Consider the following 19,712-nt stretch of genomic DNA (forward strand, 5'->3'; position numbering starts at 1 on the left):
GGTTTATTGTGCTCCATAGACACAGGGTTACATCAAGTATTTGCTGAATAAACTCAGCTGTGGCTATTTCTCAATGTCAGTGTGGTATATTTCGCCTAAATCTGCACACTAGTTGAATGCTAGATGGAGGGTAGCCTGTAAAACCAGTATACTATTTTGCCCTAGGCTAATAAAACACTAATAGTTTAAATATAGCTACACCCTTAAGCTGGCAAAACTACGCTAGAAAACAGCACCTTACTTTCATGAGTGCAAAACACATATTAATTGTTTTTGGGGAGGGTTGAGGGACAATCCACTCCACTCCACCTTGATTTACTCCGCTTCACTTTGCTCATCTACTTTATCCCATTCTGCCATCTCCACCATATAATTTGATTTATAGCTTGAGGAGCCACTGTCATAAAGCATTTCAGAACCTAGACAGACAATCAAACCAGGCCTCCTAATTACTTCAAATGTCTTCATCTAGTTTATCAATTAGAACCTTAAACCTCCCAAATATAATCAAAGACCAGAAATGCAAATCCTTCCAAACATAACCTAAGCATCATCCTACTTACAGACAAAGTTAATCAAACTCTGCACTCCAGAGCAACCAAACAAATGCACTCCTTATGCACCCGAATACCCAGTAAAAACTATATTAACATTACCTTGGTACAGATAATAATAATTATACTTTGAATCACAATATCTTCACCCTTAATCAAACCAAACCAGTTAACATTGCTAAACCTTGCTGTAATCCCTACCAGCTGGGAAAGAAGCACAACTCTGTGACAGACAACTTCCAAAAAGACAAGACAGACCATCATACACACCACTAACTCCAGAAGTATCATATAGAGAGTAAAAAATCCTAACACTAATCAAAGGATCCAGAATGCTTATAAGCCAACACAACAGACACTTCAAAAGAAAAATACACAATCACTTACCTATAAAAAGTACACTCTTCCTTACTTGTCAAAAGAGTTGGTAATATGTAGCATAACTCAAGCTCATATTCCCACCAAGAAATGCAGATATAAATAAATGTTGGTAGAAGTTCTATAAAAGCAACCTAACAAACACTAAATTGTTGATTCTAAATAGTAGCTATTGGGGTAAAACCAAATGATTACAAATTATAAACTTGAATAATTAAAGTTTAAAGAAAAAAAATGACCATTTTCCAACATTTAGCAGTTGCTGTATCCCAGATATAAATACTGAAACATGGCTAAAATCCCACATAAAATGAAGCGTTTAAATCTTTAGGTTATAACATATTTTCCAAAACAGTTCACTTTAAACAAGGCATATGACATTGCCATTCTAAGAAAATCAAACTTTAAACGCACTCTTTGTGAGAAGCAATACCCCTTGAACAATAATAAGGCATCCACAGTCTTGACTGTGACTGCAGGATAACATAAATCCTTCAAACTGTTAGACTTCAACACGTATACTTATATATTGAAAGATGTACTAAATTGGCTAACAAGTAACATAAATTCAGTCATTAACTGCACAGATAACTCTTATGTCCAGCATGCAACTATTGACCATTCTATCCAAGCACCACTATTCTGCAGCCATAGCCAGGTTAACATCCCTACTAGAGCAGAAAACACTTAGTCATGGTTGAATACTAGACCTGTATCTAATCTGTAATACAGAACACATTATTGCTGCTTGTATCCACCTGAAATGTATTAGAGACAATCACCCTTCCTTTACAAGCAAAACCCTACAAACTCTGTAGGTATATCTCAGTACTCAGCCTTAAAATATAAACATAGATACTTTAATGAAATACTACTGCAGTTTACCTAGTAGCCCATAGACTTCTTACTAAATACAAATGTCAGAAGATGCACTCAAGGCCCTTCTCAGTATGGAGAACATCAATGTCTGTGCTGTGACAGAAACCTGGTTCAAGGCTCCTGAGAGCACCCCAGCACTAGCAGGTTTCACCTCATATACCATCCAGGTGCAATCATAGGCAAGACTGCTCTGCAATTTGTAGCATGCATGTACAGGCCACCCTCTCAAACTCAGGAACCTCACATGGCCTTCCTGAAAACAATGGAGGATATAAATGATCTCAAACACCATCATACTAGGTGACTTCAACTACCCTAATATAGACTGGGAACACTAAAGGTTCCTAGAGTTCATAAACTCTCAAATGCCATGGAACAAACCAGTCACCCCCCCACAAGAAGAAAAATATGATGATCTCTCATCATCGAACATGGGATCAAAATGTTCAACACTTACAGTATACCCTCACTGGTGAGATCAGATCATAAACTAATCTGGCTGGAGGTCCTCATCCCACCGACCACAGTGAAATGAGCCAGTGGTAACATTATCTCAAACTGCTGAAATACATACAAATGCTTCTACTAGCACCCACAGGACTGCATGGATCAGGCATCCCAAACAAAAAAAAAGACTCTTTTGTACCAAAGGCGCGTCCAGTCTGGTGGACCCCAGCCATAAACAAGCTCTACAACAAAAGGAGGAAGGTACTACAAGATAGAGCAAAATCCTTGAAAGGTAAGACACCTTGATCTCATATAAGTAAAAACTAAGAGCTCTCATAAAATCATCCAAGGCAAATTTGAGAGAAAAGACAATCATAAGGCCTTCTTTAGCTATAGAAAAAAAGGAGGGGAGGAAACTCCCAGATATGAGAGAATTTTCAAATGATGATGAATTACTGAACCTACTACACATTGCCAACATACTGGCTGACAGGTTCAGTGCAAACTAGAACTGCTCTCTCAAAGCAAAAAACACACATCCATGGGGGATGGATGATGTCCCCCCGTGTGCTCCATGAACTCACAATGGAATTAAACCCAGTTAGGTTAGGCTGTTTAATCTTAGCCTCACCTTCAATCATTGCACAAAGGAAATTTTAGCTTGACAAGCCTTATCTGCAAAGCCATGGAGAGGATCATAAAACTCATCAATATAAAGACAGGGGGAACTTGCAGACTTTGGATCCAACCCAGTTTGGCTTTGTCAAGGCAGATCATGCCTTACAGTCACCACCATTGATGAGGAAAGGCAGTCCATACAGCCTACTCAATCATCAAACTCATCACATGTAAACCCATACATCACATGGCAAGATGGGTTGCAAACTGGCTAACCCACAGGGTCCACAGAGTTGGTGGAGCCATGTCATGTCAGACTCAAGCTCCTGTCAGGTGTCCCACCCACAGATCAGTCCTGGGTCCACACTCTTTCGGCATCTACTTTCTGAAGTACAAGCAAACACAGGAGGCATCTGACACAGATATCCAAGGGGCCTCAACAGAAGGATAACTGGTGCCAGAGCCATGGCCTAAAGTTAAATGCCAAGAAATGCATAGTCATACTAGCTATAGGTGGCAATCCACTGAGCACAGAAGAAGTCGTTTGACACCTGTTGCTGTTAAGTTAGTTAAAAAACCTACATTGCCACCACCTGATCGAAGGGATTCACATTCATCAAGTCAAGGGAGTCGTCCCCTGTCCTCATCACTCATTATTAGACCTATGATGATTGACAATGCCCCATTCGAAATGTATCTGACCCGACACCTGCAGCAGCTGGAAAGGCCCCAAAAGTTCCTCACCAAAAGGATAAAGGGTCTATATGCTGCCCGACTGAAACCTATGCCAGCTCTATTCAGTCTCATCTGCTCTCTCTTCCACTGCTACCTGCAGCTGACATAGTGTCTCATGGTCATAATGTGACACCATAATTGATGATGAATGAAAAAATCTAGATCCTCTAAAAATCTAGATCCCTCAAGGGAGACAGAGCGGGAGATTATTATTTGACTTAAATTAATAGAGAGTGGAGGGGAGATTCATTCAGAGAGGACAGCCTCTGAAAAAAAAAACCAAATCCATGTAGGTGCAGAGCAGGCGGCCTCGCCTTGTTCAAGAGGAACCAAAATGGATATAAGGAAGGATGCGGATCCCAGATCCCAGATTCAGTGTCACTGTTCAGTGTGCACAGCACAAAGCAAAATATAGGTTTTATTTTTTCAACTAAAGGGGTGGCGAAAGCCAAATAACTATGGGCTAGGCTTATAAATGCCCTTGGGCAGATAGCCTAGTATGAACCTATGAACCTATGAAGAAAGACCAGTTCTCCTCAGCACCTATACCTACTGCAACTGTAAGCTAAAACCTACAAGTCTAGCTGCAGATAATCTACCCCCTAAATATCTGAAACTTAGTACTGAAGTCCTTACTTATCTAATATCTATCCTTATAAATAGATCCAGCAAAGAATGTTATGCCCCTATGATCTGGAAAAAAGCCTACATTATACCTTTACACAGGGGAGGGCCTTCCATTGACCACTCCAACCACCATCTAATAGCTATACTGATGCATATATCCAAAATCCTAGAAAAATGTGTACAGACTCACCTCCTTAATTACCTTACTGAAATAAAACTTTCACTCATCAACACAACATGGGTTTTGGCCAAGTCGCAGTAACCCTGTACCCCATTACAATACACAAGCACCATGAGCACACTGCACAATAATGAATACATGGTATCCTCATTCTTCTCTGACCAGTCAAAAGCATTTGACACAATATCCCACTCAAAACTAAAAACTCACCACTCTTGGTCTCTGACACGCCTCCCTGGTTCCACACTTAACCAAAGCATTAGATTTCAGGCAATCAAATTACAAAGTGAACTCTCAGACTTTCTACCTGTAACCATAGGAGAGCCTCAAGGCTCCATACTCAGTCCACTCCTATTCAATATATTCATTACTGACTTGTACGTAGCAGCAAAACAGGCCAAATTCATCCAATACATGGATGGCTCTACATTTATCTGTGCAGCAAACCCAAGAAGCATTTACCTCTATTGAGTATTGGCTAGAAAAGTTACACCTCCTACTAAATCCCAAGGAAAACAAATTGCTTCTTTTTACCACTGAATCTCACTTACAGATCAAAGCCCTCTTCAATATGACATTCATTAACAGTACAAAACTCAAAACAACTCATATAAAACTGGGTGTCATAATAGATTATGCTACAAAATTTCATCACAGCATATAGGCAGAAGTGAAAACACACACCAAAAGTTAGGCTTGTTAGAAAGATCCAAATCATACCTAACTAAACCTGGAAGAGCAAATATAGGAAATATCTATCTGCTTCTAACACTAATGGCTGCATCTTAGATCTTCACCAATCTGTCTTCTACTCTAAGAACTGAAAAAGAACAAAGTTCCAACAAATTGGAAAGTCTGCAACCAAGATCTGTTATAGATCTCCCCACTGTCAAACCTTAAATCAACTAAAATGGACAAAATTTATATACACCCTACACCACTCCCATCTTCTTGCACTCCACAGATTAATATATTCTTTAGATAAATGCATGGCTCGAAATAATCTGAAAGAACACTACCAACTAAAATAAGCCCTATGTTTCCAAAACAGATGTTACTGAAGATAACATAATCTTAAAACATTGCAAGGGAAGCCTTATACTCTTAACTATGTCCCATAAATAGGGGACTCCCATCCCTTAACCTTAGAATAAACAATAACTACCAATCTTTCAAAAAATTTTAAAGAACATCAAAGATAATCATGGCCCTGCCTCTGCTCACTTCCTGGCTAATAATCTCCTCTGCAAGCTAAAAAGATACTAAACTAAATGCTGCTTCATCATTACCTGTAAAACTCTTGGTATAATATTCGTACATCATAATCTAATTCTATATCGCTGCTGGTAGTATACTGACAGCCTAGCTTAATACCCATCAAAAGTATCCAAGCAGGTCAACCATGGATGGCATCCAAGTTAAAAAAGACTTATGCTACAAAAAGATAAGGCATGAACAAACAATGAAAATGCTAACCTCACTTGTGATCTAAAGCTCTATAAAGTCTTTAAGAAATAAATGTAAGGAAGCCATAACAATTATAAAAATTTGTACTAAGAGGAACATCCAGCCAGCTCCTCAATGGAGTAGTTTGGACATCTGATAAATAAACTTTCAAAGCCAAGTAATAATGCAACCACATTACCAGACCCTAACTCCACCAAAGAAATTAATGACCTTCTACACAACTACACCAAAACTGCAATACCTCCAAATGTTATCCTTCCTCCCACATTCAATACAAACATTAAAAATTAAACCACCACAACAATTCCATATTAAAGAAGCCAATGTTTTACTGTCACGAAACTCCTGCAATAGATCAATGAAAAATGTTTAGCAGGATCTGGTCAGCGGATACTTAAATATTATATTGGGAGCTCATTGTAGTGCTATACCCCTAGCACTACTAATAAACAGATACATTTATAAATACAACGCACATCATATTGGAAAGAAAGCCCTTATTTTACATTTCCCATTTCATTTACAAAGCACATCATGGATTGAACCCACTAACTACCATGCTCTAACTATACATAATCTCTTTAAAGTACATGAATAATTAAGTGTATTATCTGACAGCATAGAAGGTCAAGGCAATGAGCTGTTAAGGAGCTGCTTACTTTGATTCCCTCAGTCCTCGTCTGCCTAACTGTGTGAATATGAACAAGTCACTTAACCAGACAGTGGTCATAATCTGAGCCCGGAAAAGATCTTAACAAATAAAAAAATCTATCAATCAATAATTAAATAAATATATACATAGGTGTCATAGGCTTTAATAAACAAATGTATCCTCTTCCCTTTCAGACAATACAGCTTCAGGAAAGGACACTCTAAATACAGTAATGCTAAGTGTATCAGATTGCATCATAGGGAGTCTAAACACAGGAGTAGTAATAGAATTTTTCCAACACTTTTATAAGGCTTTTGAGACCATTAGTATAATAGACCTTATTAACAGACTCTAAGACCTTGGATTCCACTTCAGAACTATAAATCTATTTGAAAAATAACTTTCTGATATAAAATTGAAAGTCAAATGGGGAAATTAATTGTCCTGAAAATTTACAATTAACAAATGTATTTCTCATGTGTTCAGTATTAAGACTTCTAACTTTTTGCTCTGTATATTAATCCTCTGTCAGAATATAGTGGACAACTCAATCTCATATAATACACTGAGGACACAATTCTTCTCTATACTGGAACAAACCACACTGAAACATAACAGCAGCTCTAATCAGGCTTCTCATCACTTAAGAAATGACCATATGAATCTCACCTGATACTAAAGGCATCGCAGAGCAACTCTATCCTATTTTCTTATAGCCACTAAAAAACAAGCATTATCCTAAGCTAGAAATCAAAACCATCACTAATACCCCACACCAACAAAATAAAACAATCATGAAAAATCTTCACTGATGCAGACTCATTAGAGGGATAAATTATATCAGCTATAGAAAGTTCAACATCACACTAAAGTGGTTCATTGAGAGTCAGACAATTCTTTACACCCACAGCTAAGATTGAAATAATCATAGGCAAAATCCATTGTGGACCTTTGTATAGGTGTATTATCTTGATTGACATATGAGTTACACTACTAACAAAACTCTATATAAAAATATAAGAGAGTCGAGTTCATCCTAGGTAGCCATGGACTAACATACCATTATACTCTCCTGCAAAATCTATCCTAGTTAACTTCCTGAGACATGCTGCACTACTTTAAGGTGTCCTTTTCCAAAAGTCCCTACCTTCAACTACAAGAATTATTAGTCTGCACAAAACATCCAACCATCACAGAAAGAACTCATTAAAACTATCACAGCTTACATTTTCTATGTAAATGCATTTTTTTTAAAAATGACATAGGACAAAGTTGAAACAGACAGCCATCTGTAAAATACACACAATCCGATCCAACCAAAGAACCAAATCCAAGGCAATCAGGAAGGCAGATCAACGCGATGGTTCTAGAAATAAATTTTAATGTTACAAACACTGGAACTCAATAAAATAAACTCAAACAGAACCCAATAAACCAATCAAATGTTAAGCGCGCTTTCACTTAGTACAATACAAGGCTTCCTCAGGACAGACAATTCTTCCTCAAGACAGCCATCTGTACTTACTGACCTGGAAATATTTCATAGCTTAAAAAAACAGGGGCAGGTCATAGTGCTGGCCTGCATGCATGTCACAATCCCAGAGTAAAATTGCTATTTATTTGTTTATTAGGTTTTAATTTTTTAAAGGGTTTATGTTTCCACTTTGGGACTTAATTTCCAGTTTCTATTGAAAAATAAAAATCAGCCAACCTGGCTGAACTACTTCTAAAAACAGTCCAGCATTTACACATATGCCTCCATATAGACTGAGGTGATTATGCCATATTACTGTCCTCTTGCCATTTCATGAGAAGATTAATAATGTTCCCATAAGGGTTACTTGGCCTACTCGCAAAGCAGAGAAAAACTTTTTCCATTGGCTCAGACTACCTCACGTGACTGTTGCTATACACAGCCTAACTCAAATTAAAAGGGCATGGAGTGGCTTGCAGTCAGGACTGTGACTGAAGAAGAAAACTGCAGTAAAACTTATTTATAATTAAAATCTACAATGTCTACTACCAGGCAGTCTGAATGTGTATACTTAATATTGTGTACATTTGTATGCGAGTGTGTCTGTGTGTGTGTGTGTGTGTGTGTGTGTGTGTGTGTGTGTGTGTGTGTGTGTGTGTGTGTGTGTGTGTGTGTGTGTGTGTGTAGTGGAGTTGAAATAAATTACTATGGCACTTAACATTATTTTTTATTTTATTTCAAACAGTCTACAAAGTGACTATAATTGTTGAATACAGGGACAATCTGTGGATGGAAAATGATTGACTCTGCAGCCATTTGTTCATGTTAAGCAACCATTATTATTGCTTTGTGGGACTAAAATGTATTTGAGTAAAGCAGGTTAGAACACTTTTTGGGTGCTGTTTGGGTGAAATACATCACTGTGGAGTTTTGCCACAGATATCTGAGGTGTACATAGTCAACAAACTGACTTTAATTACTGGGTACAGGTGCTGTCTGTGGATGACATGAAGATAGGCTGATAGGTTGATAAAAGTAGTGCATCATGTCTCTGAAAGTTGACTAGGATACATTTTGCAGGAGAGTATAGTGGTATATTAGTGTATGGCTGCCTACAATGAACTTTCCTCTTTGATATGTTTGTTTGAATTTTGTTAATAGTGTATTTCATATGTCAGTCAAGATAATACACCCATACAAAAGTCTGTAAAGTATTTGGCTTGTGATCAGCTGGCTAAACAGACATAAGCCTGGCTTTGAAGGACTAGGAGGCATTTGTGCAAAGGAACTTGGAAGACATTAATGTGGCTAATGATTGTATAAAGCAAAGACAAAATATATTACTGTGCCCATTATTTTATATCACAATCAAACATCCATGGTCTACACAAAGTGGCTATAATACTGGCTACAGAGGATGCTACTGATAAAATTGACTGACCCTGCTGTTATTTGCTTTTATTAAACAGTCATTATTATGGCCTTGTAGAATAAATGAGTATTTGTGTGAAGCAAGCTGAAATTCTTTATTATAATCACTGTTTTGTGAGATAAGATGGAAATGCATTACTATGGCCATTCTTTCATCCTGAGTTGATATCTGAACTATTTTTATATCAGACATCTGAGGTGCAAATAATCAACAACATGACTATAATGTATGTGTATAAGGTTATCTGTTGACACAAAGGACTGACTTTGCCACAGTTTGCACAAGTTAAAAAGTCATTACTATGGCTTTGTGGAACTAATGTGTAGTTGTTTGAAGCAAGGATTACTTTACTATGGATACTACTTATATGAAATAGAGTGGAAATACTTTACTGTAGTTATACAGTCATCATAAACATACATATGAAATGTAAACAGTCAAGAAATCAGCTATAGCTGCTTGGCATGCTGCATGGAAGTGACTGCCTGCTTTTGTTTGCTCAGGATAAACAGTAATTTATTTTGCAAATTTTATTTTTATTATTAAAAGTAAATTGAAATACTTTACTTACTATGGCCTCAAAAAAAAAAAAAAAAAAAACATTACTGTTTTTTTTTTTTACACCAAAAACCAAGAACACAGTAGTCAGAAAATAAATAAAAAAAATGGGGTGGGTAGCTGCTCTGTGTTTGATAATGACCAACCCTTGCATTGTGCTCAATAATAATGGTTGTTAATCTAGTTTTGCAGAATTGCACAGTTGTATGAAGCAAGTTGAAACACCATACTATAACTAACCATTTTAATCGCAATCAGACATGTGAGATTTGCACAGTCAGTAAAGTTGCTATAATTTATGGACAGGGAGGTTTTTTTATGGATAAAAGAGATTCAGCTCTGCCTTTCATCATAGTCACTGATCCGGTTTTGCAGGAGCAGAGCAGTGACACACAATGTACTGCATTTGTGAAAAAAGTGAAAATGATATGTGTGTGTGTGTGTTCCAAAAATATATATGTACTGGTATTCTCTGAACCTTGTAATAAAAGTTAATGTACAAGTAAAGTAGTACCTAGTTATCAGGGGAAAAAATACATTCAATGATATTAGATAAAACTGAAGGCATGTGATCAACAATTAGTAAACCATGATATGCATAACCATGCCATCATTGATGTCTCCATATAACCCCCTGGTTAAGTGGCATAGTAGATGTATGAAATACAGTTTTAACAAATTGAATTGTAAATGTATATGCATTTGCAGAAGCGTTATTAGCAAAATTTGTAGTGACCCAATGGGATTCCATTAATACTTTTCTCTGTTGTTGTGCTTATCAGGTCAGCCTTAATGGATACACAGCCAACATATTTGATTCATTCACTTTCTGATACCTGCTTTGTCTACTTTAATAGCTGAAGCTTTTCCTGGTAGGCAAAGGATGTAAAAGACTGAATCCATCCATATTAGGATACACACACACACACACACACACACACACACACACACACACACACACACACACACACACACACACACACACACACACACACACACCTGTGGGCAGTTTGGAGGCTCATCAATTCAACCTATCAACCTATCTCCATGTGTTTGGGGTGTGGAAGGAGGCCATAGTGCCTGGCAAAGACCCACAAAAAGACAGGGAGTGTACACTCAGCATAGAAGGCAAACAGGAATGTAACCAGAGAACTGCATATGGATACCATATCATGCTTGTTTTGGGGTTCTTCAAGATCACATAGACTGACAATACATCTAAAATATCAGCTACATATAAGGCTAATCTGTATATTTGCTGTTTACGGTCCTGTACTGACAATGACACTGGAATAAATTACATATACGATAATACTACAAATCAAAGGGAAGGTAGATTTGCTGAAGAACACTGTCAGAGCATTAATAAGATTTTAGCACAGTTTTATAATTACAAGATCTTTCATTTCATGCATTCAAACTGATTTTAAGCTACTGTTGATGAAAGTGCATTGATGCAATTTTCTAATGACAGGGAAGTCAAAGTTTTGCCAGCTTTTTTCATAACAAATTAAAAAACACATATGCAGCTTTAAGCTCTAATATTGTAGGAGGCTAAGCATTTACAAATGTAGGCCTTATATGAAAAAGAAGAATTCAGTAATTTATTAACTAGTTACTAAAATGTAATCATAAGTAATACAAAAAACATTCACTTGGAGATGCACTGGACTAGAAGAGGTTAAGGGTAAAAAAAACAGCATGCAGAAGCATAAATGCTCATTGCTAAAATGTGTATTTGGTCCATACTTGTATGCCACTGCATATCCACTGTAGATGCTGGAACTGCTGTAGAAGCTTGTTCTGATCTCATCAAAACTGGAGTTGGATGTCCTTCTGCTTTAAAAAAGACAATATAACTTAAATCAGTCTGTTTGCAGGAGATCATATTTATTCTGATACAATCTGACTAATGTTGATGCTGTGCATTTATATGTGTTGACAATAAAAGGAATTATATTTACATATGATGAGTCATGACTAATAAGCAAAACCTATAGTACAGCACAGCTGTCTACCTGTTGATTATGTGCACCTCAAGACCTATAACACAGCATAGGTATCTGTTTATCTTGACATACTCACATGCATATGTGTGCATGTGTGTTAAATATATATCAGAGCAATCCAAACAATGAATATCAGTTAACCATAATTAAATGCTGACAGTAGAAAAAATAAATTTGCTTATTAACATCAACTGCTATTAGATTATTCAGATGTAAGGACTAATGACACAGAAAGCTGAAACTTGTATAGTGCGTGGCTACTGATATGTCTGAATGTGAAGTTAAATGAATTTCCCAAAGTAAAAACACTAGAGCACAACATTAGTATCAAGCCAAGGGGGAATGTGCAGGTTTTGTTGACAATGTTGCTATCATGTACTGCATCTCTGAAAAAAACATTGATTTTAAGAACCTCAAATACTGCTGGTATGTTTCAGTTGAGTTTACTGAACACTGGAAATAAGGAAATACTTATTCACCTTCAAGGATGAGTGACTCTGCATTTATTACATTTAAAATCATGGGAGGTGGGTGATAAAGGGGGGTGTAGTACTTATCATCTACAATGCTCCTTTATGCATTGATGTTATTCCTGCAATGTTTTTCTTTAGACTTGAATTCCAGATCTCTGGCCAACCATGTTGACCAAATGGTGAGGGCAACATTTTCACTATGACTGAATCACATCCCTTCCTTTATGTCAACAAAAGGACCCATACATATGAAGTACTGTACAGATATTGTAGAACTGGTTTATTGTTTTAGTCTGTAATTGAAGGCAAAAACAATAACTACAATGTCATACAAGAACTGTGAAGAAGATGAACATCCCAGAAGTGAAAAAGAAGAATAGAACAAGACCTGACTGACTTAAACAGAAAGATCATAATAGTAAATGTTGTAGAAACAACAGAATCAATAGAGAAGTATTGAAGTGGTATAGCCCACATAACAACAGCAATGTCAATAACGAATGATAGATTTTTTTTATATACATTGTTTGCTCACCACTTCGCTGCTAACCTTTAACTGCTCCTAGTGCCTTTCTTTGATCTTTGGATCCTTGAAGTCAGCTGATCCCCTGGTTTTGATTTAATCCTCAGACCCTCACAGGAGAATGAGGCTTGAAACTGTTGCAGGCATTGAATAATGCATGAGCTCCGTAGCATATCTTAAAATAAACATTGTTGCACAAGTGTTGATGCTTCCTGTGCTAAGGATGCAGGGTCTGAAGCCTTTTTCCCATTTGTTATTTATTTTTTTTAAGTTATTATGTATTCTCCCAAGTAATATGCCTTTTTGTCTAACGGTGGCACAGAGGAATATATCCTCTGCAGGAGAAGGGAGGGAACAGCACTGGAATCCCTTTCAGTACATTTAAGACATGCCATTTAAAGTACCCCTTGTGCCTAGTGTTCCACTTGCCCATATCTTAAATAAATGTCATTAAGGCATGATAGTGAAGGGTTCTCCCCTGGTGTCTAGTGTTTCCCACTGACCCACATCTTCTGTGAGTAACATTAAGGCATGTGAGTTCTCCCTGGTGGCTAGTGGACTCCAAACAACATTTTTAGTGTTTTCCCTAGTGGCTAGTAAACATCCAGACCAATGTCTTTAGAGTTCTCCCTTTTGTCAAGTGGATCCCCTGACCCATGTCTTTAGTGTTCTGTCTGGTAGCTAATGGCCCCCTACCACCATCCTTAATGTTCTCCATGGTGTCTATCATTCCACCTGACCCAATATTACAAGGAATACTCATTAGTCTAGGTGTGTGCAAGTATGACAGCCTCCACAACTCACCCATCCAAACACACACAACAACACATTTACACATTCATTCCATATGCAAACATACACACTGCTCACACTCATGGACATACTGACCCATACACACACACACACACACACACACACACACACACACACACACACACACACACACACACACACACATGCACATACCCTTTCTGACTGTTGAAACTCTATAGCACTTACTTCTACTGTCATGGATGAAAATAACCTTTAGGTCAAGCTCATTACCATGAGTGGTCAAGAGCAGCTCTGCTAATTAATGCAGCCAGAATACCTCATTAGTATTTTGCACAACCACGGACACAGCTATCCATGGTGCTGGACATCTTCATGCAGAAGCACCATGGTAGGGTTGTCTCTTTATGAAGAAGGGTTACACATCATAGCAAACTTTCTGAATAAAGCCTTATAATTCATACAGATATACTAATTATGCACAAGCACTCTGTAGAGCTAAGTGGCAGTGCAGGGCAACATACTAAGACATTAAATTTAAAAAGCTGTGCTGCAGGGTAAGTAAATGTGAATTGCCACAATTATGTAAATGTATACATCTATGCAGTGAAATTATGCAAGTATTCCTTCAGTGTAGTGGATCCCTGGTCAGACGTGCAGGACTATTCACAGAGTAGTCATGTGCCACACTGAATAATCACGCACAAACAGAAAAGTGAACTTATATACCAATGCATCTCAGATATCAAAAGGTGCAAATATTAGTGACCCTTTGCAGGATGGCACAAAGTGCCACAGAAAACAATATAGGCGTTCAGTCTTTTCAGCTGCAGTATTATGACATACACAAAAGCAGACATCTGTCAGATTAAAAATTAAAAAAGGAAGAGCATATGAAAGTAGGAAAAGGGAAGAATAAGCAAAAGGTGACACAATAGGACACCATATAATTGCATGCAGGATGAGACGAGGAGGACAACTTGTTTCAGGGAGAGAGCTTATTTTTTTTCTTGCATGGGGAGAAAGGCAGAAGGGTGAAATGGAAAACAGGGTAGGAAAGGGAGTATTTGGGGACAGGCAGAGAGACAAGACAGATGCACCCACAGAATAGCATGAGATGAATAAAAATAAACAGGCAAATTACGAAAGGCAGGGTTGGACAACACAAAGGATATGAGGTATTACACAAGGGATAGACAGTACATATGGCTGAAGATAATGATGGTAATGTGCGGGAGGATCAGTGCTCTACCCCAATCAACAAATACAAACAACAAACAAACAATAAATGGATAAATAAAGAAACCTGGTCCTGTCAGTTTTATGCTATTATAATGCTGTGTCATTATGTGACAGTAGTAAGGTAGAAGGACATGCAATATTTTCCTCTTAGCAGTAAAACTTATACTTGGCCTGAGAAGTGAGAAGCTGCTTAGGTTCAAACTTCTGACTGATCTTTATTCAGCTTGCTAAACATATGACAACTGCAACAACAACATTTGAACAAAAGAGTCAACTGAGGTCTGCAGGAAAACTGGAAGAGGTGCTCAGCTGAGATCTGCAGACCTCAGTTGAGCAAAATATTCAATTTTAAGCATCTGTATGTATGCTTGATAATCATGCCTTGGCTCTTAATGATACTGAGGTAAATAATGGGAGAAATACTCCTCTGATCTGAAGCCTAGCAAGATTTTATATCGTTATGATGCAGAGCATGAAGGCAGCCTTGTGCCTTATATAAATGTAGTTGCAGAAAGAACAAATTTTACTAAAGTGCTAAAAGCCCAAATGGATCCGTAGAATGGTATGTGCTTGCATAGAGTGTAGTCAATATCTCTTCTCATTTTTGTAACATTAACTGATGATATGCTCAAATATCATCTGATATGAGAGGAAGAATAACACTAACACCTATGCACCTTTGCTTCTTGAGCATGGACTTGCAATTCAGAGTCAGTCATTGTTGCACTCCAAGTTGAAACTGCAGTTGCTGATGTTAAAGACCTAATAGACAACACTGAAATGTTTGAAGATTCAGTGCAAGGATTTCCTTCTTGCAGCCAAATAAATCATACGCTGATAGAGAAAACATGTCTTCTGATGTACTACAAGGTCAGATCTATCACACATAGATTACTACAACTTCTGGGAAGGATTGTTGTCACTGAGGTTTCTCAACTAACTTGCAAATAATTCTTGTCATCCTGCTAAATAGCCATACGCAAAGGTTGTTATAAAATAGGCATTATGCTAGAGACTGGATACACAGCACAAACAGTCAAAGCAGTGGAAATAAAAATTAAAGTACTGGCCTCTATCTCAAAGTCTGAGCAGTAAACCAAACCACAACATTAAAAGAAATATGCAGGAGCTGATTGCAATTAAAATACATTTATTCAACAGGTTTAATACCAGACAGTCCATTTGTTCTTTTCATATCTAGGGAAGATCAACTGACTGGTTGCAATAATCAAACTACCATGTAAATATGTAAAAAACAAATGATCAGTTGAATCTGAAGCAGCTGATAAGAAATGAGGTTTGGCAACAAACCAATTTGTCCAGGGACATCTTCAGTAGGGGTTAGATTAATATATTAGTGGGAGTTAAATGGGTTGGGGAGATGAAAGGGTTAAACGGAAGGAGGGATGATTGGGAGGAAATGAGGTAAGGGTGGGGAGGGTTTAAGGGGTTTAGACAAGTGTAGTTGAGTAAGTAACCACATTTTGGCGTGAACTTGCTAAGCCAAGTTGTTCATCTGAGACAATCTTTAGGTGCTTTGGAGAGCAGGTAGTTGTCGGGTTAGTAGTAAGGGTAATAACAAGTCAGTGGTTTATTTATAAGAGTTTTTTTTCTTTTTTTATTTTTTTTTTCTGGCTAGTTAAGGTAAGGGGCAACAGGTTATGGTAAGCTTGGGTGTGTGGAGCGGGACTGTGGCCTTATTCAGATTCCTTCAGTTAGGCTTAATTGTGATGAGGAGTCATGGTTTTAGGGTTTCAATGGCTCTGACTGAAACAGGTAGGGTTTCTGCTCAGTGGTTATAAGCAGACAAGGAGAGAAAGATAGTCTGACTGCTCATGTTATGTCGGTAGTTTTGTGGTAATTTTGTCACTCCTGCTGCTCTGTTTTCATATAGTGCTTAATTTAGTTGTTTCTTATTTGCGTTGGTGGGTTAGGGTCATACTTCAGCTCTGTTGTTATTTTTGTTGATGGTTGGGTTGAATCTGTTTAATTATGCATCGGTGGTCCAGTTGGTGCTGGGGTTCATGCTTGTTGACTGTTCAGATCTTCACTGGTGGTCCAGGTTTTGGCCATGTTTTTTCTTGGTTCTTGTGGATTGGGGACTTTTTTTTACATCATGCCTTTGCGTCTTCTGGGGAGTGTGCTTGGTGGTTGGGAGGCCATGTGCTCAGTGGTGCTGGAGTTCTGGTTTATGGATTGGGTCTGTTTCATGGACATATGGTTTTACTTGCAGCAGTGGTGGGGTTTGTGTCAAGGGTGGAGGTGATGATGGACTTAAGAGTTTCTGTTTTTGTACCTTTTGGTGAACTCGTACTGTTGCGGACCCATTGTTGTAATCATTTCTGGGTTGGTGACTGTGCTTGGGGTGGCCTTGCTTCCTCATGGTGGTGGCCGACAGTTCGCTGTTCTGTGGATGTTTATTGGGGACTGGCAAGTGAGATTTCTGGTTCCTTGCATGAGAGCACCATTCCCTTTCCCCTCGCTTACAGTATGGAAAGGTGAAAGGAAAAAAAAAAGGAATTGGTGAATTTAGTGTTTGGGTCCACATTTCTGAGAGGTTCATTGGCTATTGTGCTGGGATTGTGGCTGAGTTGTTGCATTGGTGGGCCTGCTAGGCACATTGATGGCATCTGGTAATTGCTGTCTCTGCTAGTGTAGGTGATGGTTACACGGGTCTGCGCAGCCTTATTGCAGCTTCGGTTTGGCAGCTGTGCACAGGTTTGCTTGTGTTCTGGTGCACTGGGTGTGACCTTTGCATGGGGTGGACTTGTTTGCATTTACCTTTTGATGCTGTTCATGGATTTTTGTCGGCAAGTGGTTACATTGGGCATAAATCTCAACTGTGCAGATTTTCGGCTCATAGTTTGGTCTGTTCTTCATAAAATCTGTGGTTTTCTGGCAGATCACTGAGATGATCTGAGGAATGAAGCCACTAAGTAATGGCGTACATTTGAGTTTCAGACTCCATATCCTTCAGAAAATGTATGTTAAAACAAATGTTGTTACTCTAGCAACTTTATAAGCTTATAAGAGTAATTGGGTAGGTGGCAGCTGCGATTGGAGTCTGATTGGGGATCAGAGTTCGGGCTTGGGCTCCTGTGATTGTACCGGCATGCGGATTGTGTTTCCAGCATTGAAACACTGTAGTTTCTTTTCATGGGCTGTGGGCATATTCAGTGTCTACACCAGTTGATTGTGCTAATTTTGTGGAGTAGCCAGAGTTTACCTCACAGTGTTGGCGGCATTATTAAAGTTGTGGTTTCGGCAATCAGCAGTTAGTCATTGAAGTCTGGAGTCAGACAAAGTGACATGCAGGTAACGTTAAAGTTGCATGCTCTACAGAAAATTCATGAGTTAGAGCCAGTATCCCTTTGGGCCTGTAAAAGTAGACGTATTGGAGAATGTTGATAGTTGTGCTTTGCTTGTGGAGTGTACGTAATACTGTGGTGACACATGCAAGGCTTACTTTAAGTCTGAGCAGATTACATTTTATTTATTAATCGGCTACATTTTGCTGACTGTTAAACGATACTGGAAAAGACCCCTTTTTAGTGATGAACATGCTTCATAAGTATGTTATTAAAAAGAAAAAAATATTTTACAGATTTGGGTTTATATGTAGGAGGGCAAGGTAGTTTCTATGAACAACTGGTTTGTTGATGGTTTTTTGGGGTGATAGAGGGTTTCACAGGCTATGAGCCACTTGGAACAAAGGCTGTTCTTGAATACGTGCTGAGGCAGTGACATTAGAGGGGAGGGTGGTAAGATGTAATGTTGCTATAATTAGTTGTAAAGACTTTCCTGAATGTTCATGTGCTGGTTGGGGGGGGTGGAATCACCCCATTCTTGAGTCAAAGTACGATTAAGTTCATGAAATTAGTATTGTTCAGTCGGTCGATCATTGATGTTAGCTAGATTTGTCCCTTTGGTGGAAAGTCGTGAAAATAGGATTTATTCAATTTTTCAGTGTTGGATGTCAGCCAGAGTTGTCTCTCATGGTGTTCGGGGTGCAGTGGAAGATCAAGTAGGGGGGTAAAGTTAACAGTAGTTACCTTGTTATACACCAGAATTCCTATTCTTCCCAGGGGCACACGGTTGGTATGTCTGGTGTGTTTAGTTTAACAGATGGCTGCTGTAGCGCTGTCTGCTAGGGGAGTGCAGCCATGCTTTCTGGCAAGCACTGAAATGCAAAGTTGTTTTGCCAGCAGCATCTTCTGCATTAGAAATCATCCTTATTCCCATTAATGCAGAATTATTCAGATGGCTTTTACTTCTGCAAAGACTGGGCGTATTGAATTAGCATATGTTATCAGGTTGTTAATGATTCTTGTGCTCTCATAAATATTCTCCTGTTTAAAAGGGGGTTATCAGAGGTAATTGCTTTAGGCTACCAAGGTTTGTGTGCGTTACCAGGTATATTAGAAATAGGCAATGCTTGTGCAGAGGATGTTAGCATACTTTTCTTTGTACAGTTTTCACAGACTGTCGTGATCTGTACCTATGAACCTATGAATCATATGTTGTTCCTTGCTTGAAGAGCGACCCACCTCTGTGAGAGTGCTTTAAGCCTTTAAATGGTTATTTTAACAGTGTAATCAGCCCTGCAGGACTAGTGTGCAGGGTGCAGGAATGGGGGTGTGAATTAAGTAGGATGCAAACGAGGATTTTATCAGCATGACATGTTAAGTTGTG

The 19,712-nt window shown here is 38.3% G+C and overlaps 1 protein-coding gene across 3 annotated transcripts in view; it reads right to left on the minus strand.

Moving 5' to 3' along the window:
- The window catches only part of HHLA1 (HERV-H LTR-associating 1), a 514,160-nt gene that overhangs the window by 3,595 nt on the left and 490,853 nt on the right, over positions 1-19,712 (minus strand). For 2 of the 3 annotated variants that reach the window (XM_044067041.1, XM_044067043.1), the window contains exon 12: positions 11,752-11,841. In XM_044067041.1, the coding sequence (XP_043922976.1) occupies positions 11,752-11,841 (90 nt within the window). The remainder of the gene's footprint in view (positions 1-11,751; positions 11,842-19,712) is intronic. The other variant, XM_044067042.1, reaches the window with a different exon arrangement.

Source organism: Protopterus annectens, chromosome 3.part1 (assembly GCF_019279795.1).
Source record: "Protopterus annectens isolate FY-2018-M chromosome 3.part1, PAN1.0, whole genome shotgun sequence".
NCBI classification, from domain to species: domain Eukaryota; kingdom Metazoa; phylum Chordata; order Ceratodontiformes; family Protopteridae; genus Protopterus; species Protopterus annectens.